Source organism: Oreochromis aureus, linkage group 14 (genome assembly GCF_013358895.1).
Source record: "Oreochromis aureus strain Israel breed Guangdong linkage group 14, ZZ_aureus, whole genome shotgun sequence".
Taxonomy (NCBI): Eukaryota; Metazoa; Chordata; class Actinopteri; order Cichliformes; family Cichlidae; genus Oreochromis; species Oreochromis aureus.
In genome coordinates this window covers 7,108,507-7,122,419 of record NC_052955.1, presented here as the reverse complement: position 1 = coordinate 7,122,419, position 13,913 = coordinate 7,108,507, and the positions used below count along the sequence as shown (strand labels likewise).

Sequence of the window (13,913 nt, the reverse complement as noted above, 5' to 3'; positions counted from 1 at the left end):
AAAGAGAGGAAATTTTCCAGCACCTAATAGCGGGGCTTGTTATCAGCAGATGTACAAGACTGCAAGCTAGATTGTGATTGCACTGTCTGTCTGAAGTTCAGGAAATAATGAGGCTGTCTGAGGTTAAGTAAATGTGGGGAACTATCTACATCCATCTGCAACCAAAACTGTTGTAAGGGAGAAACAGCTTTGAAGACAGAGGAATCAAAACACAGAGGGACAGGGCCTCCCTTTCTTTCTGTTGGGACAGAGCTCCTATCAGTACAGTCTGATTGGCTGCAAAAGAACCACGATCAGTTCAAACACAGGTGAGCCACCTGGAAAAGACACTTCATCAGCCAAACTTTTCCACTGTTATGCAGGGACAGGAAGTTATTCAGATCCTTTTGATGAATGCGCACTTAACTCTGGAGAAAATTACAAGCGATACGGCTCTTATAGGAGCCTGAACAGGAATCATCAGTAAAAGTGGAAAACGTCATCGACCATGTTGCGGCGGGCATAATTCTCCACTCATTATCGTAGAACACATGTAGGTAAGGGTACGCGTTGTTTTTCTTGGCTAACATAACGTGAATTTCCACAGCAATTGTTCAGCGCTCCAGTGGGTTGAACCAGAGATGCTGATCATGTCGGCACCCTGTATTTAGGCGTAAATAAATCCACAATGGCATGGCATTTTGCACAAGTCAACAGACTTTTTAAGCACGTTTAATCAGATCTGACTTAAGTTCCGGTGACCACTGAAAGAAAAGTTATGGCTCTCTACTCATTCACTTTAAAATTCCAGCCCAAATAACTGAACAGAGCCACTTCCATAAAGGTGCTGAGTCCTAACAGTTGCCACTAGAATATTAACGCTTCTAGAACAAGAAGACTTTGACTTTAGTATTTCATTTTTATACTTTCTTGCTTCCATTTTAACAGTATTTCATATCTGTGGCTGTGACATCACTGTTTAATCAGATGAGAAATGACAAGATTTTTACACATATCCACAGAAAGGAAATCTACAAGGAAACAAAAGTAGCCAGATAATCAAACACGACTGAAAAACCTTTAGATGGTGATTTTGGTCAATTCACCAGAATACTGCGTGGACACAATTACTGTAAATACAGCAGCTTTGTGTAAAACTCACTGATAGTTTTTGACAGTTTACCTTAGTTTTCCCTACTAAATGCGCTTGTTTAAATGGCACTACTATTTCCATGATGTACTACTCACAGTCCAGCGCAGCATGATCTGGGTGTCGCTGATAGCATCCGTGGATGAAATATGAGGCCCAACCACTGGACGGTCTGTCTTAGGAGGGCTGGTTTGAGGCACCTGGTACGGCTTTGAGGGAATGCTGTGGGGGCTCTCACCGTACATGTTCATGGCTACCACCCGAAACTTATAGGTGGATCCTGAGTGAGAAATACAACAGGAGCAGTGTTACAGTACAGTGTTGCTAAGCAAAAACTAATGTTGGATTTCTTAAGCAGGCAACACTCATATGATGCTGTTAGTTGGTGTATTGAAACTGAAAGGGGAAAAAACAGCTGATGGCGCAGCATCTGAAATCTTGTTAATAGTTGAAACTTTATTTTATTTATAATATATATAAAATTTCTGATGTATGATATGATCTGTTTTATCCGGTTTATAAAGTTTGAGAAGTCCTCATTGCTTTGACCATAAAATTTTTATTTTCCCTTATTACCTCATTAATAATTATCCTTAGGTATTTTTATTTTATTCTCACTAGTACTTTTTCTCTTATTTACACATCAGCATTTTTGCAGACCAGTGACAACTACAAATGAACATAGACCAAGAAATAAAAACAACATCTAATTGCTGTTTATCACTTGTTGATTTCATTGTCAGTGATGGGGTAAAGTTTTTGCGAGCCGAACGGCAGCATAAAGTGATTTATAAGAATTGTGCTGTTTTTCAAATCTCCTTACAAAAGGAAAGTCTCCTCTGGGCAGATCAATCATTTTCTGCATCACTGGACTGTAGAGAGAAGTTGTTAACGATGTGTAAACTCACCAGGCTCCAGATTGCGAACCTCCACAGACAGCTTCAGAGGTGAGATGTTATCTGCAGCCACAACCCACTCGGCACTGCGGCCACGTCTGTACTCCACACGGAAAGCTGTGATCGGAGAGCCGCCATTGGCTCTCGGAATCCAGGTGACGTACGCTGAACTTTCAGTCGCCATGGAGATGGTCGGACGATCAGGAGCCTCTGGAACTGGTGAAAAAAGCAAATAGGAATTAAACTCGTACCTGTCATTACTGCATCTGAATTCATGCAAACGTGATCACGGGAAAAGAAAAAAAGTAAAGAACGCACATCACAGGGAAGCCACAGAGGGATGTATACTTACGGCCTGGCCTCTTAGTCACAGAGTTAGAGAAGGCAGGAGCGAGTAAGACAGAAAGAAAAGAGGGTTAGTGAAAAGATTAATGTGAGTCTCAGCAAAGTAGGGCCTGCTTGTGACGCGAGTAAATCAAATGCACGCACACAGACACACACACTCATATCTGACCCTAAAGCTGTGTGCAATCTCACAGCATCTCTCTCCCAAAGAGTCATTACGGGGTGTCAACTATCATCTGACTGTTTGTACTCTGAGGCACAAAGAAACAAAGCAGACCACATCTAAACATTAAGCTCTGCGATCTGTTCAACACAGTCTGGTCATGAACTCCACAGTAACTAGCTACATGACAGAAAGCCCCATAATTTTCCCCAGAAACATCCCACAATCATTGTCTGCACAGAGTCCAGCAGCTGCAGCAACAACGCAGGGCCTTTCAGACAGTCTGCGATTGTGTCGGCACCAACCTCTGTCATGTATGACAACGCCAAAGTGCGTGTTGGGGGTTTTGTCCTCTGGAGCTTTGGGTGGCACGGAGATGACGGGAGGCTTGGAGGGATTCTTGTTGGGGGAGGTGCTCTTCTCTGAGAGAGGAAGAAGAAAAGCTGGAGGTAAGAAAAACATCAGCACTGCCACCAGAGGACACACTTCAAAGATCAGCTTTGTAAAAATCTGCTTACGGCTGCATAAAAATCTGTGTTTTTTAAATTGCACACTGGGAGGTGTATCTGTTTGAAACAAAATGGGCGTATAAAACCTGCAAATTGCATAACATTTTCTGTTGACTAAAAGTAAACCGGCAAGAACTTTGTAGTGTAGAGTTTTCAAAACATAGTTGCTTAGTTTAGGGCAGGCCTTTGAAATTGTTTGTGGGTATTTGAGTTCTTTGTATCTATTTGGTGACTTGTAACGGTTGTAAAGGACTGTATATTTTTATAGACTTCGTGGAAGCATAAAAGTTTATGGATTTAGTATTTCTCTACCAGAATTGGATTCCTAAAAGCAGGAAGAGGTAAACAGAAGATACATAAAAATGCACGTTACTTTTCTTCTTGTTCTGGTAGAGTTTGGATATACATCAGGCTGGGCACAGGAGCCCAGAGGTTGGCATTTTGATGGTGCTGGACTATTTTGTAAATGAACCACCCCGAAGATATAATCATATCTGTGGTTTTTGGCAGTATCCCTGGCTTTGCATATTTCTGACCAGGGAATATTTTGTAACCCTGCTGTGGTAAAGCACAATTGTTATTGTGTTGGAATACTTGCGGTCATTCTTCTTTTATTTGTCCCTAAACAGACAAAAAGCATGCTCACGCTTGTCTACGATGACTGACACCGATCATTATGACTGTGTTTACAATGGTGACTGGACGACCAGCTGGAATACCTGAACAGGTAAGGTAATACTCTATGATTACACTGAGTAAATGGCTGCATATAATAATAAAATTTCAATAACTGTCTTCTTTGATCTGCGTAAGATTTTATCATTTTTTCTTCATTCTATACCAAAAGCCAAAAGTTGAAGGCACTTTGTTTAGCCTTACAGAAATCACAAATATCAAGCTAAATTCCTCAAACTACTATAATTGCACAAAAACTGAAGTAAATTTTCTTGCAACCCTAAATGAAAAATTCATTGTGCTTTGCTCATTTTTCTGTCCTCAGGAGACTGCTATCAGCGGAGAACATGCTTCTGTTTCTTGTCCGATAAGTGTATTCTCTAGCGTCTGCTTAATGTTAGTGCAAAATGTCCAAAAACAACCAGACCCTCTTTAACTCAGCATGGCCTTTAATTTATTGCTCAATCTTTGTAGCTTTGGTGGAAATGAGAGTAAAGTTTTTTTCTTACAGCAGTCAGCAATTCCCAGGAATATTAGCAGATACTGATTAAATAGTGTTTCAGAGTTTTCTTCATTATATGCCAGTGACTGGACTGACCTTTGCCCGTGCGGAAGGTGAGCATGGCCGGCTGACCCTCGCCTGCTGAATTTCGAGCCACCATCAGCACCTCATAGAGACTTAAGGACTCCAGCTCTGACAGCCGCAGGGTCTTCTCACTGCCAGGCACACGGACCGTGTGCCAACTTCCCACCACCGTTCCCATTTCATCAACCTGACACACAGACACATACAACAGCATGACTAAAAATGACAGTAATAGTTAATAATCCTTCGCATTTAGTCTCAGTTTAGTTTAGAAGCCTGAGCAGCATCAGTAACAAAGGCTGTGATTTACACAGGTGCTCCACAGTCAAATTTTCCAACTCCAGCAAAACCGATTCCTGCCAACAAAGTTTAACTAGTACTGCTGCAGTTTTATAGTCAGAGTGAGACGATTTCTGAGGCAAATATTTTAGAAGGAAAGTGAACAGCCTCTTATTCATATTCATATTTTCAGGTAAAATATCTGCAAAATATTTAAGAAAAACTAAAAGAAATTATTTTTCCCTACCTTACGGTATTTAACAAAATAGGCGTTGATGGGATTGCCTCCATCGCGCCCCGCCTTCCACTCTAGGTCATACACATCAGGCTTGTGAGTCTGAGGTGGGCTGATGATGATGGGTGCCTCTGGAGTAGGACGGTCGCCGCTCCTATCAGCCGGCAGGTTAATCTGATCTCCTTCGTCTTCTGTGAGGAGACGCTCGTGGCCCTCGTCGCTCTGTATCGGGTGGAGTGACGGTGAAGCTTCAGGCAGCGCACCAACAGTGGGACCCGACTGTGAATCTGTCAGCGAGGAAGATCAGAGATTATTAAAGTGAGATGCGATACAGTCGCATCAAAGATCAGTCAGATTCACAACAGACTTTGTTAACTTATCATCACCAGGCCACATCAGCTCAAGTCTCAGCTGATACCCTTTTATACATGCAATCTGCAAGCTGCTTTTCAACCCACCACCACAGCGACTCATCTTTTCAGTGCAGACTTAATCAACGTCAAGTCTACTGTCAGTGATGCCTGCTTTGTTCTGTGTAGGGGGCCTTAGTGTAACTTTCCTGAGTCATACCACCAAATACAAATCATTGTAGATGGAAACGCTTATCTTTGCTGCAAAATTCTCAAAATATAAAATATTCTTGAAGACTGACACAAAGACAGATGTTTTAAATATATGCTCATACTTTAGGCAGAAAATAAGATTTTGGAACGTCATGCCTTTCATGGCATTAGGCAAACAAATGCAAAAAATAACCGTTAACAGTACTGTATTTGTCGATCTCATTTTTGTGTTGTGTATATTCACTTTTTCCAATGAAATCCTGGATCTTTGTTCAGTTTTGCACAGCGTGGAGGAGGAGAAAGCACCAAGAAAAGCTGACTAACACAGTGGCCCCGCCTGTGCACAAAGGGCAACTTGCTGGAAAGTTTTACATTAGGAACAAATATGTGTACAGTGCTACATCATTTCACACTTTGCTTTTTTTTATTAAATCCTTGTCCGAGCCAGAGTGGTCCACCTGGGCAAATCATGCAAGCTGGGAGTCTTATTATGGCTGACATTAGCTTGGCAAAGTTCAGGTGAACTGTTGTTTTTTTTTTCACAGACATTTAGAAGCCACAAAACCTGGGACTGCTCAACTTTGAGCCACATCTCAGAGGTCAAACAGAGTCACAGCTGAATATTAAAAAACAAAACAAGTGAGCAAGGAGGTAAACACCGCAGAGGCACACACACACACTGCAGGGTCCCGGGTCCAGTTTCAGGCTGTTTTTGGTGTATGTGGGACCAGTTCACTTTGTAAAACAAACAGGCCTAGAGCTGGTAACACTAGACCTGATCCTGGGACTGTGGCCAGCTGCCACACATTCCACACACCAACCATTAAAATACCGGAGAGAATCAGCCCTCAGCGCTACATCCAGCCCTCCACACGTTCCTGTTCATTCCCTCCCTCAGCCCGACAACACTCTCACCTCTCCACAGCTCTGACTCATAGCTTAACCACAGCCAGGGCTCCTACTCTGACACAATGAGAGAGGAGGAGGCGATTAAGGACACAGCGACCTCACCATTCTGATGGGAAGGAGTGGTACATTACAAGTGCTAGTAAACCTAGACAAAGATGCATTGCCAGGTTCTTCCCAGAAAAAGGTCATTGCATTAGAGGAGAGCACCTGGGAGTGAATGTGGTGGTAAATCATGAAGGATTAAGGACAGAGACAAGAGCCTGGAAAGAGCCTGCTGGAGGACCTGTGGATACCTCCTTCCTGTGAAGACGGATCCAGTAAAGAGTAAAGTGTTTTGACTCCTCTTGTTTCACAAGTTTCAGGCAGTAAAAAGACCAAGTCTTGTGATGCACTTAATGATCTTCTGTCGCTTGACTGATAACCAACAGATAATGACTTTAGTGGATAACTTTGTGATTAGGTTGCATGTTAATTCATAAAAGGTCATGAAAACCCAGACAACAGCATGATAGAATAACGCACACCAGCAGGTAAAAACAGGGTGCTGTCAAACCAAACTTCTTTCTTTGATGAATTACAATCACTGGCTACATAAATCAATAATACTGTTTAGTTTGAATGTAATAGCATTCGATAAGCTCCGGTGCCTGGTACCTGATAACAAACTGAATTATCAGCTTGTTTTGTGTATGAAAGTGGTCTGCAGCAAAAAATATTCATTCCTGCGGTTTGTGAAAGGAGGGAAGCAAACGTTTTGCAGTGAACCCACCTGATGGTGACTTGTACTCCCTATGTTCTGCATGTAGCCGCATTAATCATTCTGCAGATAGCAAGGAGAGCTCAGGAATGGGGCCTTGGAGTAGAAGGAAAGCTTGGGGGAGACTGCAGGAGGAGGAGGAGGAGGAGGGGGATGGTTGTGATGTATTAATAAATAAAAGGCAGTTGTGTATGATGTTGACAGCTGGGTGGTCTGGTCCTCGTCATAACCCTCCACGGCTACTCCTTACATTCCAGCGTCCGGGGGCTTATCCCCGATGGTGCGCACAAAGCTCACTCTCACGCTCAAGCTCAGTTCAAGGCTCAGGAGGAGGGCGGCCTTGGCCAAGCCTCCCCTGCCAGTCCTCAGAGAAACACATACATTCACACTCACAAAGCGAGGGCTCCCTGCAGATACTGTATGCACAGGCCCCACAGAGATCCCATCTGGTAAGATGCCTTAACCCTTTCTAACAATACCCTGAAGTTTTTGTAACCATTTACAATGCAGTGTATTTTTTCGAACTTCTAACTTAAGGTGTGTGGAGCATCTTTAATCTAAGACTCCTCCATTTGTGATGCAAATCCAGGGAAAAGTCTAAGCAAGTTTTGGATATACTGGCTGTCAAATCTCTGCACTCTCTCGAATATAATGGGACCAGATGGCACTTGTCTTGTGGTGCGTAAAGTGCTAAAAGAAAAAAATATCAGCAGTGAAATCATAACCCTGTTACTGAAGAAATCTCCAAAACCAGACACCGAAACAATCTAGCGGCTGAATGTCACTAAAGGCTGAATGAAAAATAAATATGTTTGCTTTTGGGATGAATTGGCCCTTAAACCTGAGAGAAGAAAACAACCTTTAGTTGTTCCCAACCTAGGAATCAACAAGGCAATCCGGTACAGCTTTTGTTGTTTGATAGAGATAACTGATCATACATACCTCCTTGAGTTGTAAGCATTCCAAAGGACTGCGCTGAGCTAAAGCCATTGTCCAGCAGACACTGATAAACTCCCTCATCCTGTCGTGTCACATCTGAAACAACAAGTGAGGATCCAGAGATCTGAAAGCGATGTGAAGGGGTGATGGGCTCTGCATTGAACAGCCAGGTGATGTTTGGAGATGGATTTCCTTGGGCTACACAGATAAAACGAGCAGAGGAGCCAAGAGAGGTGAGCTGGTTCGCCGGTCCCTCGATGATGGAAACAGGCTCTGTGAAGGTGAGCGTGAAATGTTAAACATCTGCATCAAACAGTCACCACTCACACTCCTCTCTCATTGTCTTTTTCTTACCGAGAACCTTCACAGTATAGTTAGCGCTGACGAGAGTCCCCTGCTCCGTCTCAACAGCGCAGGTGTAACTCCCTTCATCGCTTCTCATCGCCCGAACAAAGGCCAGATTGTTGTGCTGTCGTTGGTGAGAAGGCCCCGGTATGACCTTGCCATTCTTAAACCACTTAGCTGCAGGTGCAGGACTACCAGACACAACACACTCCAAGGTCAGCGGCTGCGACTTTTCAATCGAAACAGTCTTTGGGGTTTTGGGATAAACGATCTGCACTGAGGAAGAGGGGTCTGAATCTAAAGAAACCAAAAAAAGAAAAAGACCTTCGTTGGTCTGAGATAACAGAGCAGACATATAAACGCTTCTCCTTGATTTAACATCATCTGACTTACATTTGACGGACAGCTTAGTGCCATGAAACTGTGTGACGGTCTCCCTGGTAACAGGGTTCACTGCACCACATTTATACATGCCCTGGTGCTGGGCTGAAACAGAGATAATCTGGAGGTTGCCAGATGGAAGTATTAAATAGTCATCTGAAAAGAGAAGGAAAGGACTAAGTAATAGGAAGGCCTTCACAGTATACAGCCAGCATGCATCACAACACAAGCAGATGAACAAAAGGGGACAAATGTATGGATTCCTTCATAACGGTGCACATTATTTTATGACTGTGTCAATTTAGCAAATTATAAATTTTCAAAATTAATGACCAAATGAAAGTGTCTGTTTTGAGGAAATAATATTCACAGATGGCTTCACCAAACTTTACTTAACTCCCTTAAAGTAATCTTCTCTTCTTATCAGAGTCTCTACACTGGAACAAATTATTTTTGCAATCAATAAAAACAAAGCAATAATTTTGAGTAAAATAAAAGTGAAATATATAAAATCAAAGGTTTATTTATTAAAATAAGAATATTATAGAATGAATATGTACCAATCAAGGAAATTTCATTTGACCAGATTCCATTAAATCTAAAACTCTGCCGTGCACTAATATAACAAAATCACATGAAAATTTACATGTAATGAATAATTTTCATAAAGCTCAAAAATACTCAAAAGGCCTCATAAATGAGAGCCACCTTTATCTCCCTTTGATAAGTGATAGTATATATAGATAATATTTAGCGTATTGCAGTATTGCACTTTTTAAATATTCTACAGTCTATTTAGATCGCATGAATAAATAAAGAAAACTCCCCAATTTTGGCTGACATAATTGGTATTTTTACAATTGAACAGCATATACAGTTACAAAAACTACACATTTATCTGAGTTTCAAACATACCTGTTGAAGCGTCCACCCACTCCCCCTGTATCCTCAGTCTTGGAATAGCTGGAGGAATGCTACGTGGTAGAGGACACTCTATAAGAGCAGTGCTCCCTTCCTGCACTGATAACAACCGCCGTCGGCCATCTTCGTATTTTGATATTTCTGCATGAATAGAAAAAAATAACTGCCTTAGTTAAACTTTCCTTGAGTCCAGAATATCAAACATTTCATATCTTCTGAATATCTGCACAGTCAGTGGCGAAGATGATCAGCACTACTTGAGCTGAGCTGTTTGTGTTGGACCACTTGGTTTGTTTATTGTTGCAGTGAGTGATTCGACTCATGCCTGATACAGTTCCAAAGCAAGGTCAGCCTCTTAGCATAGTGTCCAAGAGCAAGAAGCATCCCAGCAGGAACATGCTGCACACAGGAAAGCCCAAAGCTCATTAAGGATACCGGTCAAGAGGCATCTGGAACGATGCCCGAGTAAAAGCTCCTACTGCTTCCTTCCCCTCCGCCACTCAGCAGCAGGCAGCTGAGGATCGGCATTCTTTCTAAGTGTTCAGCAATCACGAAATAGCCTTCCTTTTCTCAAGGCCATTTCCTCTCTTTCTTCACCACTGCGCTTTGAAGTGAGCGGGAGCATGCACAGGACTCTAATTCTCTGCATCCGTACCTGCTATGGCCACACGCGCGTAGCGGCTGGCGATGGCGGGCCCGTGGTCTAAGCGTGCCACACACTGATAGACACCAGCATGACTGGGCATAAGGGAGGAGATTGTGAGGGAGCCACTGCCAAGCTCCACACTAGGCAGAGTGTCCCGGTCCATGGGAAGGCCTCGGAAGCGCCAGGAGACCACCGCTGATGGAGGACTTACAGAGCACTGCAGATGGACAACAGAGCCTTGACTCTGAACCAAGGAGGCGGGCTCAGAGTGGAAAGATGGATATTGAGCTGATGAGAAGACGAGAGCAGAGAAAAACAGGTTCAGACATGTGAAATAATAACGGGCAGGTTTGCTCAAATTATAAATCAAATTACAACTGTTTCATTGTTTTTAAAGCTGTTTTAATAAACTTACACAATAGAGACTGACTGATGAATTTGTCCTCACTATTTCTTTACATAAAAGGCAGAAAGATGCTTGCGATTATTTAGAAAAAGTATAATCCAACAACTTGTCCCTTTTTTCAATAGAACTGCTTTAACCCCACTAAATTCCAGTATTAATTTCCCATTATACACAAACCAATGGGGGGGGGGGTTGTTTTTTTACTAAGGAATACCAAAATGTGTAATTAAAATGTCCCAAATTTTTACTTCGAATTGCACAAGTTAATTTACGGCCATCAGGAGCTGAATCAGGAACACTCCTCTAAATCATCCAGCTGACACTGAGAAATAGTTTCCGTTATTATTAACCATCTGTGTGTTGATTAGTGCTTCATTAATCTCCAACTCAAATGCCTTAATTACTGCTATAATTACTGCTTTCTTCACCTGCTTATTTGTGGAAAGCATCCACTGTGTTTTTCAGCTTCGAAGCTGATCTTCTCCATTTTAAAAAATTATTTGTTGCTAATAAAAGTAAATAGAGCTGTACAACAACTTACATGAGCAGGTGATCAGCAAAGACTGGCTGAGACACAGCACAGTGGACAGGAGGACCCTTAGGCCACTGTCCATGGTGCACTTTGACCCCTGCCAGAGGCCGTGTTGTCCAGTAAGTACGTCCACGTCTGTTCAGCAAACCTGCAACACACAGATGAGTAGAAAAACATATCACGCCACAGCTCTGCAGAGAAACATGGCATCATGAACGCGAGCGCAAGAGACAACTTGTAAACAAACAGCAAAGTAAGGAAGAGGAAACCAGAGGTGGGGAAAAAAAATCCATTAAGTTCCCGTTGAATCCTGAATGACAATCCCTCTAATCTTCACGACACATCCTCTTTACACAGTCCTTGATCTCCACCTCCCACCCTCTCCTCTGACCCCTCTTCTCACCCACTTCAGTGTCTGTGTGGAGGCTGGAATGTCCAGCCTCTCTGCTTCCTTCTCTTCCCACAAGACCGCTGAGATCTCCTGATAATGGAGTATCTGTGGAGAGACTGTCGCCTCACTCTTAATATCACTCTCTTGTCACACTGTGTTGCTTCCTCATAGGTTCAATGTAGCCTGAAGTGCAGGCCAGACACACACGGTAAGACAAGAGAAGAGCCAAAGAGAGAGACAGAAAAGAAGCGGAGGGGACGTAATTAGGAGCATTCCTCTATCCTTTTCAACCAGACCCCCCTCCAAATGCAGCGCCTCCTCCTTTTTCTAAGAGTAATCCGGGCAAGCTTTGATCCCAGGTTCCTGGTTGCTAACCAGGGTTTGAGCCTGAGGCCGGCGGGGACAATGGTTGTCCAGCTGTGATATTCACACTGGTGCTTCGTGGCTCGCAGACATTAGCGGAAGGGCCAACCAAGGCTGAAGGGTTGGTCAAATTAAAAGCATGATGCCTGGGTGGGAGCGGCGAGGCTTAACAGGTTTCTAACCCTCATTCTCTAACTAAAACATTGTTTCGTCCGCTCGACAATCAAGCAGGTCAATTTGGTTAGCCTCCTCTCGAGGGTGCAGTAGGGCTTGAAAAAGACCTGTTGGCGTGGGGCTAGAATGAATATTTATTTCTGTCATCAATTAATCTGCTAATTACTTTGCCAAAAAATAAACACAGGGATGTGAAGTGCTTACATGTAATTACAGTAATGCTGTGTGTATTAGGAGCACAATTAGTAATGTGCAAACTGTAATTAATGTGTCAAGCTTACACTTTCTCCTACACTGAGAAAGGCCTATTGTACCAACCTAAAACCAATGCAGCTTTCTTTGTAAGAAGATTAACTAATACAATTTTACCTTGTCATGTTAAACACCCAATAGCAACTCTGTAAGTTATTGCAATGAAGAGCAGTGTAGTTGGGATGAAAGTGAAGGTCAAGTCTGAAGATAGGTGTGGTCTGACCCAGGAGCGCTGGAATTCAAGGGTCAATGGAGTCCATCCCACTCTCATTTTACACCCTCCTCAGACTTTCTTTGCATTTTCATCTTCTGTATTTGGTGTATAGTATATATGTATACGTATGTTTAACTGGGGTAAAAACACTTTCTATGAAGGGTTCAGTCGAAACAGCAGTCTCTGAATGTGGTTACTGTCATGGATAGTGTGGCCTTTCGAGACAACTACACAACGGGGTGTGAATGTTTTGCTTTTTTATATATAATTTGTTCATTTACAGACATCAAGAGAGTGACTACTTTAATGGACAGAACAACACAAGGAAATGTAGCAGGCAGGCCAAACTTCCACTAAGTCGACCCACTGAACTGGACCTCTCCATCAAGTTTGTGACATTGTCAAGTTGTATTATACAACCCAGCAGGCAAAGTGGTCATTTTGAAGCTTCAAAATGCAGCATTTAAGACCAATAGGTGACACTCCTGCACCTCTGTCTATATTTTATATGCAATCTAAAGTGGGGCTCGATATAATCAGAAGATGCTTTTTAGCTTTATGGTGGTGAAAGGTTCATAAATTCTTATAAAAGCCACAAATGGCAAGTCAAATGATTTATTGTGCCAACACTATGCATATGCATTGCTAATTAGTTAACACTGTGCATTTTTTAAGGTCATTCTGAATGCTGGAGCTTTTGCCCCCTTCACTTGATGTATTCATACCCACTCTCTTCATCTTGCTCTCTCTCATTCTCTCTCAGAGGGCATCCTGAGAGGAGTAGGATAGAAGAGGCAGGAAATAATAAACTCTTCCAGCTCTAGGCTCACGCCCCTGCTCACCCAGAGGTCAAAGGTTATGCAGGAGTAGCGAAAGAGTGAGAGGATGAACCAGCGGGTGTCTGGTGGCTCTGGGACAGCCCCCAGAGGTTACCTCCAGCTGTCTCCGTTTCAATTACACACACAGACACACACACGACTAAATATTTAAAGCAAAACAAGAATAAAGTGCTTAAAAATTAATATTTAAAAATGAATTCTTTATGAACCCTCTAGCCTATAGGCTAGTTTACAAGTGCTGAGTTTCAGATAAGGATTTAGAAACATGCCATGATGCATACGGTGTATTCTTTGTATTTTAGGCTCCATATTAACTGTGTCCATGCTACTTCACACAGATCAAACTTCTTTGCAGGCTGGCGTTTCTCCATCCCACAAGTTGCAACAGGCCCTGCACACTACCCCCATGTCATCAGTGGAAACTATCTTTCTCTCTCTGCCGGAATAATGATATATAATTACAA

General features: G+C 42.6%; 1 protein-coding gene across 2 annotated transcripts in view; it reads right to left on the bottom strand.

Annotated features, from left to right (window-relative positions):
* Positions 1–13,913, bottom strand: part of cdon (cell adhesion associated, oncogene regulated) — a 32,999-nt gene that overhangs the window by 8,053 nt on the left and 11,033 nt on the right. For both annotated transcript variants that reach the window (XM_031751245.2, XM_031751246.2), the window contains exons 2-12: positions 11,226–11,364; positions 10,288–10,566; positions 9,627–9,773; positions 8,724–8,867; positions 8,340–8,627; positions 7,989–8,258; positions 4,830–5,104; positions 4,316–4,490; positions 2,839–2,955; positions 2,038–2,241; positions 1,228–1,409 (exon numbers count right to left, since the gene is read on the bottom strand). In XM_031751245.2, coding sequence (XP_031607105.2) covers positions 1,228–1,409; positions 2,038–2,241; positions 2,839–2,955; positions 4,316–4,490; positions 4,830–5,104; positions 7,989–8,258; positions 8,340–8,627; positions 8,724–8,867; positions 9,627–9,773; positions 10,288–10,566; positions 11,226–11,298 — 2,154 coding nt within the window. In that variant the 5' untranslated portion in view covers positions 11,299–11,364. The remainder of the gene's footprint in view (positions 1–1,227; positions 1,410–2,037; positions 2,242–2,838; positions 2,956–4,315; positions 4,491–4,829; positions 5,105–7,988; positions 8,259–8,339; positions 8,628–8,723; positions 8,868–9,626; positions 9,774–10,287; positions 10,567–11,225; positions 11,365–13,913) is intronic.